A 19,571-nucleotide genomic window follows, 5' to 3' on the forward strand; every position below is an offset into this window, starting at 1 on the left:
TATTGGAATATTGAGAGACATATTGCAAACATCTAGAAAAAAAAAAGTAGATTAGGGTTGAGAAAAAAATGATTTGATTTTTTTTAAAACTATTTTAGGAGTGTTTTGAGTTGATGGATTGATTTATTGACATTATATGGATGTTTATTAGATGGTTTTAGGTGAAAATAGATTAAAAATAAATTTATGAATCCAAAACACTAGATGTGATTTTTCAACTACCTCTTTAGTGTTGAAAACTATACAAATAGAATTGTTGTATATCACAATAAAAAATACAATAAAAAATACGTGTCTATTTTTTTTTAAAAAAAAAGTTGACAACATTAAAAAAAAAAATTATATAGAAAAGATAAATCCTGGTGTATTTTTTTAGAGCATGTTTAACGAAGGTACTATTTATTTTCATAATTAACTATGCTTTTTTAAAAAATTAATTATCATTACTACAATATCAAATAATCTTTAATAATACATACGTATACATGCAGTGCAAGCTCTATTTTTGTATAAAAAAATATTCTTTTTCACCTAGAAAAGGTAGTTTACACCAAGCAGAGAAAAGAATCTTAAAGGACATTGACAAAGTGATTGTTGATGTATAACAAATCAAATTAACATTCAATGAAAGCACATGTATATTTTGGTCGAAAACTATGCCAGGATTGAGGATTCTCTAGTGTTATTAAACGACCAATATGTGTGTATAATTGCACCATCCACCCATCATCAATACCATTCAATTGTTTAGCGCTTTAAGAGAAGAGCAAAGATATAAAATTTGGCCTCCCACGGCTGATTGATTTGGAGTAGTCTTGGTCAGATTTTAAATTATCAAAACTTGAATTTGTTATTAGTCAGTTAACTTTGAGTTACCCATCTAATCAACCTAAAACTAAGTGATATAATATAATTGGAGTAAAACTTGATGTTTTTTTAATTTTTAAAAAAAATTTAAAAGATATAAAATTAATTTGTGAATTTTTTTATAGTTTACATTCTTATAAAATATTTCTTTAACTTTTCTTTTTGAATAACTATATTTATATGAAATATTTTTTAACTTTTCTACATGGAATATATATATATATATAGTATGAAATGTTTCTTAATTTTTCTATATAGGATAATTATATATATAATCTTCATGAAATATTGTTTAACTTTTTCATTTGTAATATAAATATATATATATATAATTTATATTTATATAAAATATTTTTCAATTTTTACATATAAAATATTAAAATTTTAAATATATTTTTTTTAAATTAAACTAGTTTAACTCATATAACTTAACATCCAGCCTCATAACCGAGTCAACCTAAATCGGCTTTAAAAAATATGAAAAGGAGTCTCGTATTTGTAACTTGCCTCCCTCCAAAACAAGCATTAAACAGCACCAAAAATCTTCTCTCTCTCTGCGCAGTACAAAGCCACACGGACTCTCTATGTTTGGCGCGCGTCCTCTTTCTTTCGACACATAGCCCATTTTTGTACATTCCTTAAACACTCACAAACACAGGCAGCCACACCCCTATCCTTCATTTCTCGTAAGCGTGTTTTTGTACATGACCTTTCCAAGTCTAGCTCTCTCTCGCTCATGAACTGCAAACCTTCGACGATTACATCAACTTCTCGACAATGGTGACAACAGCGGAGTCAGCGGTCCACAAAAGCCATCAGCAAAGCCGTGTTTTAATTGTGGGCAATTACTGCCACGATGTTTTGATCCAAAAAAACGCCGTTAAAGCTGTATCGCTTGGTGGTGCAGCCTCTGTCATTTCCAATGTTTTCAATGGAGTGTCAATTTCTTGTAATTTAGTATCGAAAGTTGGGGAAGATTTTAAATACCCAGTTAGTTATACCCCAATTGTAATTCCCACTTTAAAAACTACTGTTTTCCACTCTTATTTTGATCCGGGTCTTCATGGAAATGATCATCAAGATCGGATCTTAAAACGGGTCTGTGCTTGTGACCCGATTAGGCCATCGGATCTTCCAGATACGAGGTTCAAGTATGGAATGGGAGTTGGTGTTGGCGGGGAAATACTGCCCGAGACGCTTGAGAGAATGATTGAGATTTGTGATGTTGTATTTGCTGATATTCAAGCTTTAATCAGGGTTTTTGATAGCGTTGATGGGACTGTTAAGCTTGTTAAATTAGAGGAGACAGGCTTTTATCCGTTGTTACCCCGAATTGGGGTCTTAAAGGCGTCATCGGAGGAGGCGGTGTTTATGGATGTGGAAGAGGTGAGGAAGTGGTGTTGTGTCGTGGTGACTAACGGGAAACATGGCTGTAAAGTGTATTGGAAAGACGGGGAGTTGGGGATTTCGCCGTTTTTGGCAAATCAAGAGGATCCTACCGGTGCAGGGGATAGTTTCTTTGGGGGGTTTGTGGCGGGGTTGGTTCAAGGATTGGCTGTGCCTGATGCTGCTTTGTTGGGAAACTTGTTTGGCTCCCTTTCTGTTGAACAAGTTGGATTGCCTAAGTTTGACACAAGATTGTTGCAGGTTTGTTTCCAAACTTTTTTACTGTTTTGTTGCTAGAGAGTTTGTTTTGATGATCAGTTACCCGTTGATGCATGTGCTAGATGTGAAAGTATCTTTTGATTGAAAGTTGGTGATATGGTTGTTCTGAGAAACTAGGAAACAAAATTACGATTGAAAATCATAAATGAGTGGGATACGTTGATATTGAGCTGTTAAACATAATCTAGCATGTGAATTTTCGGACAGAGCATTTACTGCTTGATACTGAAGAGGGATTTCGGTGAACAGCTATCTTTCTGTCGAGAAATCATTGCCTTAGAAATCTTTTGCTTTCAAAAGTTTTTAAAAGGAATCAATTCTTATAGCTGGACACCAATTTCATATATTTCGAAGGACAGGCTGCAGACTTAAGTCATCAATTTTAGTGTCAAAAGATGGTAAATATGGAAAGGGATGGTAGGTTTTTAATTGGGTTTAAATAAATGATGCAATGCATGAACTTGCTTCATCTAGGGTAGATCATCAAGTTACTTTCTTAAAAGATGATAGTTACATCAGAGTGCTAGAGAATCAGACACTGATGATTCCAATAATTTGCCGGTAATAATTTAGTACCAGTCTCTAAAAGAAATTATCAATCTCATCAGGCATGTTACTGCAATATTCTTACACTTCATTCTCAGCTTGAGCATGAGAACTTGATTTAAGAGCGTTTCTTCTACTCTTTATATATTCGTATTTTAAATGAAGGGTTGTTTTAAATGAAATTTTATAATGATGACAGGCCTCTTCCAAATGTGAATGACAGGCATGGTTAGTTTCTAGGAATCTGCTCCTTGTGGACTTTTTTGGCTAGCAGTTAAGCTACTAGCTTCCTGAATAGGATGGACGTGTTGGATCCAAAACCATGGCAATTAAGTTTCTAAATTGTGGGAAGGCAAAGATTGTGCAGGGCATCTTAGGAATGCTTTGAATACTTCTTGGAATTCTAGAGTTGCGTCTTTGTTTTGTAGTAGCGGTAGATATAGATTCCTCGTGAAAAATTTTCAAAGCTACAAAATGAAGCATATGATATTTTCACCACTGTCTGCATATCTTGGATTTCTATCTGCAATAAGCTGAGAATGTTTTGTTGAGGGTATTTATTGCTTTCTGTTTTCCCTTTCTAGAGAGTGAAGGATGAGGTACAGAGGAGGAAGATGCAGTGTCTGCTTCATGAAAGAAGTGATGGTGAGCTGGAGTTCTTGAGGCCAGTAGGACACGAACAGTTCCATACTTTCCTTGTTGCAGCGAAATTAATAACCCCATGTCCAAGTTGTACCATGGAAGCGGAGCAGACTGCTGTTCCACATTACACGAAGCAACCTAAATTATTAGCTAACCCTATGTATGAAGAACCAATCCAAAGAGTTGAATGAAAACCACCATGAAGTGGTCGTATCTAGTAAATTGGCTAGCATAGAGATCTTTGTTGTGTTGCTCGCCTGGCCTAGTGTTGGCAATTCAATTCCAATTAGTGCCCTTGAACTAATAAAATTTGCCCTTTCTATGCTATGTACGGTCATAATTGTCACGGTGTTGGAGATACAATCTCAACTCAAGAATTCAATTTGCTAGAAGTACGAATTTGATCACTTGAATTTGGGTAAAGGAAAACAAAATACCTTCCATAATTTTGCTAAAATCACCCTTTGCATTATAATACATCTGTGTTTTGTACAAAATATATGACAAATGTGCCTTTGGAAATTGCTTATCAAATAATAATAAATTAAGTTGAGATTATTTTAGTCCTCGTATTGCAATCATCAGGGATAGATGCGTCACCGTATTAAGATCTATTTTCTAAACTGTAATATACAAATGGGTCAATTTTTTTCACAACAACTAGATGGACCAGCCCATATCCATCCCTCCGTTTCATCATTTTCCACTAGTTATCCTCTCTTGTAAACATACTGTATCACTTGAAGATAGAGAAAATTACATGGACTTTCATCAGTAATTTGATTTACATTTCAATGGATTTCATCAGTAATTTGATTTACATTTCAATGGACTTGCATCTTTAATATGCAAAAGAATCTGGCAACACCTTGGATTTGATAACATTTTTTTAAGGAAGGAGAGACTTGCTTAGCAAATTCTTAGATTATGAATTCATTTATGTGTATATTCTATGCATTCTTTGCAATAAATATCACTCACAAACTATATTTTACTATCTTAAAAAATCTTTTAAAAGACTCAAGAAAATATTTTTATAGATTCAAGTATGGTAACCAAAATCAACATTGAGCGTGCTGTCTAACATCTACATGGGCTCAAGCTACCATGCTTCAAGTTAATATATTTGAGTCCAAGTAGCGCATCTAGACTCTTTGTTCGAATCCCACATTCTCTTAAAAAAATTTCATAACCTCACCCGGATCCTTTAACATCTTATATCGATCTAATACGTTTTAAATAAAATACAATTCAAAATGAGGGTGAATTTATACTTTAGTCCCTCATCTCCATAAAATAATAATAAAAAGACTTGTGGGCTATAAAATATATCATGAATCTTTCAATATCAAAGTTAATATGTATATTTTCAGAGTCTATATCTCTAAAATATCATTGCATTTTATTTTTCTAAAAAAAATATTTAAATATATGAGAGTTATCTATAAAGAAAAATCTTTTTCAATATTAACTACTAGACACCACCAACTACCAATCACTTAAATTTTTTATATCAAATCACTAGACATTTTAGTTAGGAAGAATAAATCAAATTATTTAAACTAAAAGATGATCAGATTATTCAATACATAAACCTCATTCCTAAACTAATTTCATATACAATAACCTCATCAATCCTCATTCTCACTTTTTAAGCATTATTATTATTATTATAAAAACAATCAAGATTACAAAGACATAATTTGTCTTAGGTTGTAACATAAAAGTACATCATTAATCTCAAAGATTTTTTCCAATTATTTTGACAACAAAACATTCAATCAACTATTTCAAATGTAATTTTCATTTTAATTCTATATTCCAATTATTTTAGAATGAAAATGAGTTTTGCTAATTGAAACTCAACATCATTGGAAGTAATTAACAAAAACCAAAGCTTTGTGTTGTGTGATTTATTTTTAAAAATTTTAATTTAATTCTTAAACTTTTTCTTTGTATAATTAAGTCATTTTAAGTCAAAATTAGCATCCAATTACATGTTTTTTTTAGGGAGGGTTGAATTGAAAAACAATGAATTGAAGTACAAAAAATTGAAGTAGAAAAAATGGGTAACATAAGTGACACTTTCAAATTTTTTTATATAGTATATTTTAGTCCTCAAGCTTTTTTTGCTATGATTTGGCCAGTCCCTTTGATTTTTTAAAAAATACTTTTTAATACTAGTTTTATTTTTCAATGTTTTTTTATAGGAGAAGAAAGAGGAGTCACTAGATTTTAGAAAAGGGAGAGAAAGCTCTTTATGATGATGATTTCAATCACCAAACAAGTTAGAATTGATGGCAACAGTTCCGCTAGATAAGAAAAGTTAGAATTGATGTCAACAAATTTCATTAGATAAGGGAAGTTTTATGATGGTTATTTTAAGTCTCAATATAACCTAAAAATCAGAACTAGATAAAGAATGCAATATTTTTTTTTCAATTTGATTTAATGGTTTGGACCTTTTTCGGGTTTCATAGGTTGGTTTCTTAGTGTTCCAAAAGTGTTTGTAGGGTGTTTTTATGGTTGAAATGGGTTAGAAAACATGTTTTTTGGGATAAAAAACTCGTGAACTTGATTTTTTTAGCCACTATTCTAGGCTAATAAATAACATGTTGTCTGCCACAATGTGTGACGTGTCATCTACCTATTTTTTTTTCCAAAAAATAAGAGTGGACAACCTATTATCCACCTCTTTAAAAAAATAAATAGCAGGCTTAAGAGCGCGTGGACTTAATTTTTTTAGCCACCATTAACATGTCGTCTACCAAAATGTGCGACGACGTGTTATCTACCTATTCTTTTTCAAAAAATAAGGGTGGACACCCTATTACCCACCTCTTTGAAAAAAAAACAACAGACTTAAGAGCACGTGATTATGCTTTATAGGCCATTCATATGGTTTTTCCCTTTTTTCTATTTTTTTCAATTATTACCTTTTTTATGTATTTTTAAAATATTTTTTAAGTTTTTTTTTTAATTAGTACCACTCCCATATAATTGTTTTTAGCTTATTTAACCTTTTTAAATAACTTTTTTTTAATTGTATTAGGTGTCTTTAATTTTTCATAAGGTTAGTATAATTCATGTGTAATTATTATTTTTTATTTCATATAAATTAAATTTATTTATACTAATTAAAAATACTTATTTTATGATATTTTAATATGTCCAACCTTACATAGTATTTTTTATTATTATTTAATAAACTCTATGTGTATGTCAATTTCTATTATAAATTGATTTTAATAAATAAATTTATTAAATATAACTAAATAAATGACTTGTGTTGTGCTATTAAATATCTTTATTTATATTTTTCTTTTATTTTTAAAATTTTATTTTTATTTATTATCAATTTCTTTTTTTATCTAATTATTTTGATCTTATGATTTAGAACTCACGATAAATATATAATCTTGACATATTTCTTGTCCAGGTTATGTATTTCACTTGTTAACCTAACTTTGCTTAGAATAATATTTTTTTTATTTGTTTTTTGTTGTTATTTTATTTTTTAATATTTTATTAAATTAATCAAAATTTAACTTGATTATTGATTTTTTTTATTTTTTTAAGATCATAATCATTTTTTTATTAAAAAATTTAAGTTAGCTGGCGACAAGCCACCAATATTGTATGATCTATTTAAAATGGACTCTTCTCAATCCAATGATATTCATAGAAAGGATAGTAAAGCTAAGTTACTAAGGGAGTGTGCTGCCATATTATTCTCAAGTAATATCGGCGTGCAAGTTGCAACCGAGCGCGATCCACTTTAAAATCCAAACATCAAATAAATAACAAGTAATAGAATGATAAATTAAATGGTGTGATTGACATGATTTAAGATTATTGAGATTAGGATAGATTAAGGTATAGTCTAGCACTCTCTGAATCGAAAGGACTTATAAGAAGCTGTTTTCATGCATCCATTGTTTTATCAACAACGTGTATATGTATATGTTATAATCTAGAGGGATATAATTTAATTGATTAAATCATGAATTTATTTTTTAGAAATTATTTAGAGTTTTATAAATTTCAGGGTTATTAAAAATTTATATGATAGTTAATTATAAGACTTGTGAGATTAATTAAGATATATACAAATTAATCCAAACACTTATATTAATAATAATAATAAAACATGGATATGTAGTCTAAAAAATTTTAAAAAAAAATTATAACACATGGAATCATTGTTGAATAGAATTGTTCTAATGGCAACCATCTCTTGAGAAGACATTCTAGAAAGTTTCTTGTAGTTTTTTTAGACACAACTAAAAAGAGAGAAAGAGGAGTGCGTGAGTCCATCTGTTTTACAAATTCATTTTAAATTGTTGTATTTTGAAATCATAATATTTATTAAATATTATTTTTTAAAGTGTTATAATTATTTTGTTGCATTTGAAAATAATAATATTTAATAAAATTTATACTTCTTAAATATGATAAGATAAAAATATAGGATCACGCTAATTTTTTTAAATAATATTATCCTGTTAAATTATTTTTATTACTTTGCTAATTATTAAAAAAAATCTAAAACCCACCGTTCCACTATAATTTCATGTTGTTGTTTTTCAAAATCAACGCGTGTCCAAGTACCCTAACACAACTAGGCATGGGGTTTTAAAAAAAAAAATCTGAATTATTTTTTAACACAACTAGGCATGGGGTTTTAAAAACAAATATGAATTATTTTTTTAAAATTAAAATTTTTAATATTTTAATATTATTTTTATATATAAACATAAAAAATATTTTTTTAATATATTTTTAAATAATAAAAACAATATTAAAAACACGGCCTGTTATTACTATTCCGCTCACTGCGTGCCTTGCACCGCTACCCGCGAGAGATATTTATTTATTTATTTTATAACGAGAAGATGTTTATTATTCTAACATAAGTAACAGCCAACGAGACAGCTCCTCTGAGATACTTAAAAATATCTAAGCTCGGCAGCAATGCAATAGCCGCAAGGCCCACCACTTTCGCTGTTTTTTTTCAAAGAATCATTCCAATTACCCAGCTACCATCACCACTCCTTTGACCGATCAATCAAAACTCACCAAATAGCACGAGCCAATAGTTTCCAAACACCCAATTGGGCTGTCAACTTCTCCAATCACAGCCAACGATCACAGACCACCAAGTCAAGTCGGCTAGTCTTCGACCCGGGCTGTTTCTCTCTTACCACAAGATATAAGAACAACCATACGACTTGCGAGTTTGATTTTCACCATATCTGCTAGAAAAAGGAACCTGAGTGACAAAATCGAGAGGGAGAGAGAGTCTGGACTCACATATATGCATGACAAAGCTTGAATAATCATCACTGGTGGAGGAGGAACAAGTGCCTACCATGGACAACACCACCGGCACCGCCATCGCTTCACCAAAACCAAACAAAAAGCGAGTTAAAGATGGCGGAGGAGATGCAAAGAACGGCGAAGAGGAAGAGGAGTGTGACTTTGAGGCGTGGGATACACTGAGAAAGAGTTTCAAGCAGGTGCAGAGCGTGCTGGATCACAACCGTGACTTGATTCAACAAGTGAACGCCAATCACCAGTCGAGGATTCCTGATAATCTTGTTAGAAACGTTTCATTAATTTGCGAGATTAATGGAAATATATCCAAGGTAATGTCGATTTACTCCGATTTATCAGTCAATTTCTCCAATATTGTTCAGGAACGGCGTCGTGTCAAGAATGGAGGAGAAAGCAATTTGGAGAACAGTAGCAACGAGTCTTGAAATCAATCAGTTAAAGTAATGTCGATCATTTCTACTTGATCATGCGTAGTCAGTCAATTAATAATAATCTCTGATTCTGTTCTGATTGTCTGTCCCGTGTGTCAGTTTGTGTTGTTTCGAGTCGTTGTTTATAAGTTAGTCAGTCTCCTGGTGGGTGGCTGTGATGGAGAGGGAGGTCTGGTGGCGATAATGATGGTTATGTATGCTTACACGGTGTTTGTTGTTATGTTTTATAAGGACGATGAATGAAGGCTGGTTTTACTGCATTGTATCCCTGAACCCCGCAGACGTAATAAGGTATTTATGTTCTGTTTACCTTTTGTCTTTGCTTCCATGTTTTTTATTGATTCAGTTGCTGTCGCGGATGGATGGGAGAAATTTTGCAATCAGGTAGCTAGGTCTGTGATTTTGCTCCTTAAAAAGTTCTTGTTTATGATACTGTTGAGAGGGTACAAAATGAAGTCGTGAATTGATGCAGCATTTTGTCGAAGCTGATTGTGTCGGTTGTAGGTAGAATATAATTTTGTAGATGCATTGATGAAGTCAAGTTTCATGTTTTTGAATTCTGAAATGATAACATGTACTGAATTTGGAACGTAGTGTCATTGTAGTATTGGAATCTGGAGAACAGAGAGGAAGTGACATGTTGCGGCATATTTTACCACCATGTCTCAATTCTGCAACCTCCCTGCTCTTTAGAATGGTTATGGGAAGTGGTTGCTGCAGCTTTTTGTGTGATTGTTTGAGCATCTTAAACAGGCCCTCTGTTGGAACTTGGGTGACTGCAAAAGACTATTCAGGCCTAAACTTAGTAGGATCGAGGTGAACTGACAAATCTTTGACTCTGCTTTTGCTGGACAGTTGTTGCTGCAACCAGCACTGCTAGATATACTTTCTTTCCATATGATGACTTTGTGGACGATAATATGGATGTTGAACTTGGATTAGGGGAGCTATCAAATTGTTAACTATGATTTAGATATTCATGCCAGTCTGTTGTATTTGGCCTTCGCTTTTAGATTCTGAAAACCTTTAAGGAGGTCGATTCTCAACACCTTTTAGCTATCTTGACTGAAAAAAAGTACATAATTTGTTGTGTGCATAGTTGGACTATTGGCATGCCTTGGGAACTTGGATTGTTCTCACAATATTGGCAGTCATTGTTAGAGGCTGGTTTTATGTTGTCTAACATATTTAAAAAACTGGTTCGTGTTAAGGCTAATCAATCTGCGGTTCCAAGTTTTGTGTGTGTATTATCTAGGTTAATAGGCAGGAGCCCAGGGGGAATCTGAAGACATCCCTTCAATTAGGACATGATAAAACTAAGCCATCAAGTAATGTTTCTCAAGAAGTATGGAAAAATATGCAAAACGCAAATTCTGATTCCCCAAGACCATATGCTTCGATTTGTGAGAATGCTGTCTTATTGGACAAGTTCTTAACAAACCTACTTTCCCTCTATGTAACAAATTCTCTGGTCATAGGATAGCTATGTTAGTACTCCAAAGAATGTCATTTTCCTTATTGACATGTACGGTGAGTTGTAGATGTTATTTATGCATTTCGAATTCTGGAAATGGTTGATCTGTGGCAATAAATTCTAGATGAAATTTTTCTGTGGAAAGGGAAATGTATTTGTTGTTTTTTCTGGGTGGTGAAATAGACATGGTTGGAGGAGCAAGAGGAAGGAAATGCGAATTGTCGACATGATACAGGTCATCAACAACTGGTTCTACAGGCAGATAGAGATGACGTTTTCAAGGTAGCACATGATGAAGATTGAGGGTTGAGGTTAAAGGGCCATAGTTCTCATATTTCTTTTATTAAAAAAGGAGGTTAATTATTTGTTCATCCAGGTTGTGACAGAGATGAAAAAAGTGTTATGGTGGTTCTGGTAGTGAGGTGATTGTAACGCATAAAGAACTTTTGATTCATCGCAGATCCTTTTCAAGCTTGCTATTACCTTGAGATATCTAGATTTGGGATGGGTTCTTTCAACTGATAAAGCTATAAAGGCAACAAAAGCAGGCAAGTTTGTATGATAGATAAGACAGAAAAGGTCTGGTCCTTCAAACCATATCGTGTCTTTGCCCTGATCTCTAGTGCTTCTAGTTTCTTAGAACATTAATCTCTGCTATCAATGCAACATGAACCACTTTGAGCAGTCTTCGGAGGCTGTTAATACTGCGGAAACGATGAACCTTTTTGGTTACACCGCAGGCTAAGATAATTCCCTCTTTGTTTTCTCTCAGCATGGTCTGAATCAGTAGTTAAATTATTCTTCTTTGTTAAACAATCCGTTCGCTCAGTTGTTTTTTGTGCTAAAGAACTCGAGTGAGGTAAATCCGTTTTAAGATGTGAATTAATGGCATGAATTTGGTTTAGTGGACAGTTCAACATGGGCAAAAGAAAGGAAGAGGAAATGAATTTAACTTCCGACTGCCAAAAATATTCGAATTGTGAGTGGTCGGGGCAACTGTCTTGTGCGGCTTTGATTTTTTTCTGGTTAGGTTCAGACAAAGCTGCCTACATGGAAGATGTCAATCCCTTTTTTTTTTTTTTTTGGTTCAAGCAATATTGGTTGCAAGGGTCCAAGTTCACATACCATATTAGTTATAGATTCTTCATCTGCGTTTTACGCCTATTAGAAACATACATGAATCTGAGATGGTGATATATTTAATGAAATATTTTTTAAAAATAATACTTAGATAATGATATATGGGCACAATTCAGATTAGTGGTTAACTTGTAAAACTTATTTAGGATATGAAATCCATGTAACTGAAACAAAATTCTAATCAACCAACCACTCAATAAATATGATAAAGTGATTAGAGTATTTTTATATTTGAGTAATTGGTTTAATTTAGTTCAAAACTGAAATTTATTTTAAAAAAAAATTAATAGAAAACAATAAATAAAAGACCCGAGACAATAGATGTTATTTTTTAAATTAGTAAAAAATTCTAAAAAAATAAAAAATAATAAAGTTAAATCTTCAATTAAAATAAATATTAAATAATTAAATTAAAAAAAAAACATAAATCTTTTTTTAAAAAACAACTAAACTTAAATGTAATTAAATGGATCTTCCAACCGGTTAATCTTCTAAATTTATAGTTCGTTAAATTATCTAAATTCACAATTTGTTAAATCATTGGTTGAGGCTTAATCAAAAAATCTCATTTACTATTAAAAAATAAAATTAAAAAAAAGTTACTTGAGTGAACTTTGCATAAATATTTTTTTTCTGATTAGGTAAATAAATATATAAACTTAACTAACCAAAATCTTCTGTACTTGATGCATCAAAATAGTTATGAGCCAAATAACAATCCATCACTGGTAATCTTCGAGTTGCATTTGGTACATTGTCAGCACGTGAAAGCATTTTATAGCGGCCATTTAAAACAAACTTAAAAGCTCCGTGCACAACGATTTCACCTTAAGCGGCCTTCTTTGTACATGAGGTGAAAATAACTCCCGCTGCCACCAATTTATGTGGGTTCCCGGGGCAAGGGTGGTGAACACTTATAGAGGGAGTTCGCCGCTGTCTACAATGACTACCTTGCTCTTGGGGGTGCCATTTTGCCTGCCTTCAGCTTCCATCTTGTAAACCACATCCATTCCAGACATGACCTTACCAAACACAACATGTCTTCCATCCAACCTGTACACAGTTTCAATACTCAGTTTACAATCAGAACCAGATTAGAGCAGCGTTGCAGGTGCATCTCACACCAATTGTTTTTTTTAAAGTACATGTAATTACCAGCTAGTTGTCACTGTTGTGATGAAGAATTGTGAACCATTTGTATCAGGACCAGCATTTGCCATTGATAAAATCCCTATACACAGGTAGATCATGTTCATCATACTTGCAACCACGAGGTTGTTAATGAAAACTACAGAACATTTCACCTACCAGGGCCAGTGTGCTTCAACTTGAAATTCTCATCAGCAAAGTTCTCCCCGTAAATTGATTCCCCCCCTCTTCCATCACCAAGTGTAAAATCACCTCCTTGGATCATAAAGCTGGGAATAATCCTGTGGAATACATTCCCCTTGTAGTGAAGCGGTTTCCCAGCCTTTCCAATACCCTTTTCCCCTGCAATAAAAATAATTGTATGGTACGAAATCAGCTTTTACATGTTCCTTGTATGTTGCCAAGATCATGGGGTCATTCTATGAAAAAGAAACCACAGCCAAATATATTATTCTATTTCTAAGAAACGGTCCAGCCAAAAAGAAAAAAGGCATTTTTATTGTTCTCTGTAGGGCTTTCAAGAATATTACAACTTTCCATGTCAGCAGTTAGATATTCATGAACAATTAGACAATCAAAACTCAAGAGTTGACAATGGCAGAAATGTTATATGTTCAGTAAAAAAATAAAGTCCAGTTACTTTTGGAACGGATTAATCATGATGAAGATAGGAAATGTTTAATCACTAGAAAAATGTAGATAAAAATAGATGCTTAGTTTAGCAGCTTACCGGTGCACAGTGCCCGGAAATTTTCTGCAAAGTGGAAATATTAACTACTTAATAACATTCTGAATCAAGTAAAAAAAACAAGCAAGAAACCAAATTCAACAGACGGAAAATGATACCTGTGGTTTTTGGAACTGTCTTGCCAAATAGTCCCATGGTAATGCGACCTATGAATAGATGTGTTATCTTTTAAAACAAATTTCGAGAACAAAACAATGCAAAACATATAACTGAAAAAGCTCCACAGTTATTTTAACTCTAATAATAAATATTGCCAACTATATTGTCCTTATCTCAGAGATATCAAACATCATCTTGAAAGCCAGAAACTCCATCAAGCATAAACAGAGAAATAGACCAGTTTTCTTTAAAGCAGAGGCACCTAGCAACTTCATCACGGAATTTTCAGTAAAGTTACAAACAGAGTGCAGCTAATTTCAAACTGGAAGTGGATACGACAAAACTTGTAAAAGGAATAGATTATACAAACTAAACTTCAAGTTATTTTTCTAATTATTTATACAAACTGAAGGCTCGGGATGGATTTAGGATTCTTTGTGCGATCCAGTTTTATGGGGGAATTTTTCCATGCTATAAAATCACCCATAAAACGACCCCAATTTCAAATCACCGATGTAAAGATTTTCATTCAGCAAAATAACTATTATTACAGCATAGAACTTCTAGAAAATTGATTTTGTGTGATCGAATTACAATATACAAGGTGAAATCATAGTTTTAAACTCACAAGAGAGAGAGAGACAGATGAAACCGGCACAAAAAAACCAATTATATTTTCAATATAATTCACAAAAAAAAAAACATACCAGCTGGTTTTCCATCAATCTCAACATCAAAGTAAACTTTATGGGTAATCTCCTTTAAATCTGCTTTCGATTTCTTCGCCTAAAAATAAAAGGCAACTCAGATTTTTAGCTTTATATCCACAATATTCCACCGATTGTTGCCAAAGATTCATTTGCCAATCAGCAACCAAAATAGAGAAATGAAATATCATAAAAAAAGAAATCTCAATTTTTTTACAGAATCAATGGAGCATCGTAGCTGACAGATCCAGATAAATTAATCAAACAAGTGATCTTACAATAAAATAGGTATAGATTAGAATACCTGGGTGACTGCTAGGGTTCCAAAAAGGACTAAAGTCCACAGCAGAGTAACAGCCAACAATCCCGATCTTGCCATCTCTGCTTCTGAGGGGTTTTGCTGACGAGAAACTACAGGGAGGATTTTTATTTTTTATATTATACAGGAAGGCAGTAGCAAGCTGGAACGATTGTCAAATGGGATTGTACCGCGTGGCTAGTCGGATATTTTCTTACAATTACAAATTACAAATAAAACTAAAAGCCATGGGTGTTTTGCTGTAGATTGCGCACAGTACAATACGCAGTAAAATGACTGTTTTTCTTAAAAAAAACTAAATAATTAAACAAACATTTGGGGCTTAATTTTGTATTTTTATATTTTTATTGCATAATATAATTATTTCTATGTCGTTGACAGAAGAAAGAAACACAACCAATGTGTGGGGGTATTTTTCAAAATTTTATATTTTTTTTGGGTACAATGTAACTCATAACTTTTAGGATTAATTTATTTTCCCGGTAATAAAGGGATATTTTTGGTTTTTTGATTTTTTTCAATTATCATGTAATGTTAAAGATATTATATCTTTTTTATAAATAAAAAAAATAATCAGTTAGTAGGTGAGAGGAGCCTACGTTCTTTGACAGGGCATGTGACGCCTCCTAGTAGTCGTTGATAGCCTTTAAAAACGATGTTCAAAGCGGCGCGCCACTCCATGCATAGTGGGCTAACATGTATTAGTCGTAAGAGCACAGTGGAGCTTTAACGATAATTTTTCTCCTCCTCCTATTGTCTCCCTCTTCCATCTCAAATAATGTGTTGTCCTTTTAAAACTGCAAAGCGATTCTCAATCTTTTAATTATATTGAATTTGATTTAGTTCTTTTTCAATTTCATTTATTGACATTTTATTTTTTAATTAAATCTTATCCTTATTATTTTATTCCAATTTCTTTTGCTTTTAATCTTTTTTCTTGTTGGATTTTATTTTTTTGATTTCATCTATAAGGGATATTTTTGGTTTTTTGATTTTTTTTTTCAATTATCGTGTAAGGTCAAAGATATTATATCTTTTTTATAAATAAAAAAAATAATCAGTTAGTAGGTGAGAGGCGTCTACGTTCTTTGACAGGGCATGTGACGCCTCCTAGTAGTCGTTGATAGCCTTTAAAAACGATGTTCAAAGCGGCGCGCCACTCCATGCATAGTGGGCTAACATGTATTAGTCATAAGAGCACAGTGGAACTTTAACGATAATTTTTCTCCTCCTCCTATTTTCTCCCTCTTCTATCTCAAATAATGTGTTGTCCTTTTAAAACTGCAAAGTGATTCTCAATCTTTTAATTGTATTGAATTTGATTTAGTTTTTTTTCAATTTTATTTATTGATATTTTATTTTTTAATTAAATCTTATCCTTATTATTTTATTCCAATTTCTTTTGCTTTTAATCTTTTTTCTTGTTGGATTTTATTTTTTTGATTTCATCTATAATCATTTGATTTTAATTCTTTTTTTGTTGAATTTAATCATCATTCTTATTATTACAATTTCTTGACTTCTCTTTCCTTTTTAATTGTTTTTCTAACAATTTCATCCCTCATTATTTAATTTTATTTAATTTTCATATCATATTTGGTGTTTATTTTTTTATCATGCTTTTAAAACCTAGCTCGGGAATCGACCCTCATCATATCTTGGGTCATGAGTTAGGTTGAATGATTGAGGTTACCAACATCAATCAAATTTTTTTATTGTGCAGGAAGTAAAAATAATATTATTTTGATAACAAAAAATAATGGTAAAGGAAAAATCAATAAGTGTTGACTTGATTTTCTCCTAGCTAATCGCTTGATTTTTTAATCAACTAAAAGGTAAAAATGGTATTATTTTTATAAAAACATTGAGAAAAAAATTCAATTATGATCGTCTTTTTTTATTGGTCATCCATTTTCATTTTATTTTGTTTTGTTTATATATCAAATATGATACTCATTCTTTTTATTGTTGTTTTTTTTCCTTTCAATTTTGTCACTCAACATTTTATTTTACTTTTCTTTTCCTAGATTTAGTCATTTTTTTAATTGCTCTTTTTTAATCATTTTCTTAATTTTTTTTTCAATTTTGTCCTTCAATATTTTTTTAATTAAATTTTGGTTCTTATTTTATATTTTAAATACATAATATTGAATAATATTAACTAATGAGACAATATAATTTGTAAATGATCATGTTAAAATAAAATAAATTAAGTATTATGATTTTATTTTTATTTCTTATGTAATTCTTTCAACAACAAGCATGATATTTATTATCTAGAATAAATTTTTATCTACATTTATTATAAAAAATCAAATTAAAAAAAGAGATAAATAGTAGTAATTAAACTTGAATGAAAAGAAAAGCAAAAATTGTTGATCCTAACAACAAAATTTACATCATATGTAGATAACATGATGTTTATTTCATTCACTATATATATATATATATAGTGAATGAAATAAACATCATGTTATCTACATATGATGTAAATTTTGTTGTTAGGATCAACAATTTTTGCTTTTCTTTTCATTCAAGTTTAATTACTACTATTTATCTCTTTTTTTAATTTGATTTTTTATAATAAATGTAGATAAAAATTTAGTCTAGATAATAAATATCATGCTTGTTGTTGAAAGAATTACATAAGAAATAAAAATAAAATCATAATACTTAATTTATTTTATTTTAACATGATCATTTACAAATTATATTGTCTCATTAGTTAATATTATTCAATATTATGTATTTAAAATATATGATTATAAATAATTAGAAAAACATTAAACTAAAGTCTAACTAAGCTAAATATTGATGCGTTTTTAACTCATAATACTTATTTATGAGTCAAAATATTTGGTTAAGATCTTTATAAATAGAAAACGATCTTAAAAATAAAATGAGTCTAGTGAATATATCAAATCCAATGAACTTGAACTTGATAATTAGTCAAGTCCAAGATGTCATAGGTCTGACAAACAAGCCAAATCTAAGGTAACGTTATATTGATAAACATGTAAGACTAAAAAAACTTGGACCTGGGAGTCAGTCAAGCCTAAGGTAGCGTGGATCTAACAAATATGCTAGGCCTAAGAAACTTGAACTTGGCGGTTAGCCAAGCCCAAAGTAGTGTGGATCAGGCAAACATGTCAGACCCAAAGCACTTAGGTTTGGCAGTTAGCCAAACCCAAGATACCTTAAATCTGGAAAACATGTTAGACCTAAAGAACTTGAACTTGACAATCAGTCAAACCTAAGGTAGCATAAGTTTAGAAAACATTAAAGACCCCAGGAACTTGGGCTTGACAGTCAACCAAGCCCAAGGTAATATGAGTCTGGCAAACATACCAGATCAAAATCATTTGAATTTAACCATTATCAAGTTCTAAGACTATATATTTGATCCTAGACAATCCCTCTAAAATAAAAATATTAAAGATAAGATAAACCAGAATGCCTCTCTATCTAGAATAATCTTTTCTATTGATGTAATGATTTTCATATGCTCATAGGTGTATATAAGGTTTCTTAAGAAACCTACCGTACTTACTATTTCCTTAACTATACGTGATGTAATGATTTTCATATGCTCATAGGCTATTTCATTAACTATAGGTAAAAGATATTTGTCACTCATCAATGCCGCTGAAAGCAGAAGCCTTTCCAATCTTTTTCTTAGCTAAAACGAGACAAGATTCTAAGGTATAAATACCCTCTGAACCATCCAGGTAAGGTTTTGGAACTTCTTATCTCTTAAGATAAACTCATATAGATTTCAAAGCATTAACTCACTTAAAACTCAAGAATAAACATCTTTCTTCCTTGAATTTAAAGATTTTTTAAGTCATTAATTGCTTTAAGACATTGATTTTTTTTCCTATAAATATATTTACTTTATCATCGGAGGATCTTTAAATTCACTCGAATGGGACTGTTTTTACTGGTTCTTGATTAATATTTAAAAGTGTATTTTTATCGAGGTTCTATATTATTATTTTGCATTTAAAGTATCAATAACTCCTTAACTAGAGTATGTTTTATAACAAGAAGTCTGATAATATAAGATACCTTTAATTTATGATAAATATCCATTTTAAATGCAGGTCTATCACATAAATCAAAGGATTGATTGATATGATTAACTATTGAAAGTGAAAGAACAAATAAAAGGCTAAGCTTAGAAAAGAGATGCTAGTTCAGTCCAAAGTGAAACACTGTTCAATCATGGGGTCATATCCGGAGCTGTAGATCTTGGATTTCAGTTTGGTTTATATGGCTAGAAAGCTAAGATATGGGCCTAAAACATGCATAAGAGTCCAAGACTCAATTCTGCCATTTGGAAGTTCAAATCTTAGCATCAAAAGAGAAGTCTGAATTTATCCTACAACCCAGACACTGTTCAATTTTTAGCCCATATCCTGAGTTCTAGAAGTCCAAATGACTTCAC

At 31.4% G+C, this 19,571-nt stretch overlaps 2 protein-coding genes and 1 long non-coding RNA gene across 5 annotated transcripts; 2 read left to right on the forward strand and 1 right to left on the reverse strand.

Annotated features, from left to right (window-relative positions):
* The first annotated feature begins 1,361 nt into the window (after window positions 1-1,361).
* On the forward strand, window positions 1,362-4,047 carry LOC105139135 (uncharacterized). 3 transcript variants are annotated; one of them, XR_844927.1, is made up of 3 exons: window positions 1,362-2,514; window positions 3,278-3,511; window positions 3,663-3,748. XR_844927.1 is itself a non-coding variant. In XM_011045469.1 (2 exons), exons 1-2 carry the CDS (start codon window positions 1,645-1,647, stop codon window positions 3,909-3,911), a joined length of 1,119 nt encoding a protein of 372 aa, XP_011043771.1. In that variant the 5' UTR covers window positions 1,362-1,644; the 3' UTR covers window positions 3,912-4,047. The 3 variants fall into 3 exon arrangements, 1 of the variants encoding a protein (XP_011043771.1); XR_844926.1 differs by having other exon boundaries at window positions 3,302-3,511; XM_011045469.1 differs by lacking the exon at window positions 3,278-3,511 and having other exon boundaries at window positions 3,663-4,047.
* A 5,430-nt stretch (window positions 4,048-9,477) lies between these two features.
* On the forward strand, window positions 9,478-11,826 carry LOC105139136 (uncharacterized). Its single transcript, XR_844928.1, has 2 exons — window positions 9,478-11,470; window positions 11,528-11,826. It is a non-coding gene; the product is annotated as an uncharacterized LOC105139136 (long non-coding RNA).
* Window positions 11,827-12,766: 940 nt separating this feature from the next.
* Window positions 12,767-15,261, reverse strand: LOC105139137 (peptidyl-prolyl cis-trans isomerase CYP20-1-like). Its single transcript, XM_011045470.1, has 7 exons — window positions 15,110-15,261; window positions 14,806-14,884; window positions 14,098-14,145; window positions 13,982-14,005; window positions 13,411-13,593; window positions 13,258-13,333; window positions 12,767-13,155 (listed from the first exon to the last, which is right to left on the reverse strand). The coding sequence occupies exons 1-7, from the start codon at window positions 15,182-15,184 to the stop codon at window positions 13,017-13,019; spliced, it is 624 nt and encodes a 207-aa protein (XP_011043772.1). The 5' UTR covers window positions 15,185-15,261; the 3' UTR covers window positions 12,767-13,016.
* Window positions 15,262-19,571: the final 4,310 nt, after the last annotated feature.

This window comes from Populus euphratica, unplaced genomic scaffold, assembly GCF_000495115.2.
Source record: "Populus euphratica unplaced genomic scaffold, PopEup_1.0 scaffold139.1, whole genome shotgun sequence".
Classification (NCBI taxonomy): domain Eukaryota; kingdom Viridiplantae; phylum Streptophyta; class Magnoliopsida; order Malpighiales; family Salicaceae; genus Populus; species Populus euphratica.

Coding starts and splice junctions, on each gene's coding strand:
- LOC105139135 (XM_011045469.1), top strand. CDS start 1,645: ATGGTGACAACAGCGGAGTCAGCGGTCCACAAAAGCCATCAGCAAAGC. Junction 2,515..3,662: donor TTGACACAAGATTGTTGCAG/GTTTGTTTCCAA, acceptor TTCCCTTTCTAG/AGAGTGAAGGATGAGGTACA.
- LOC105139137 (XM_011045470.1), bottom strand. CDS start 15,184: ATGGCAAGATCGGGATTGTTGGCTGTTACTCTGCTGTGGACTTTAGTC. Junction 14,006..14,097: donor GACAGTTCCAAAAACCACAG/GTATCATTTTCC, acceptor TCCACTTTGCAG/AAAATTTCCGGGCACTGTGC. Junction 13,156..13,257: donor ACAACAGTGACAACTAGCTG/GTAATTACATGT, acceptor AACTGTGTACAG/GTTGGATGGAAGACATGTTG.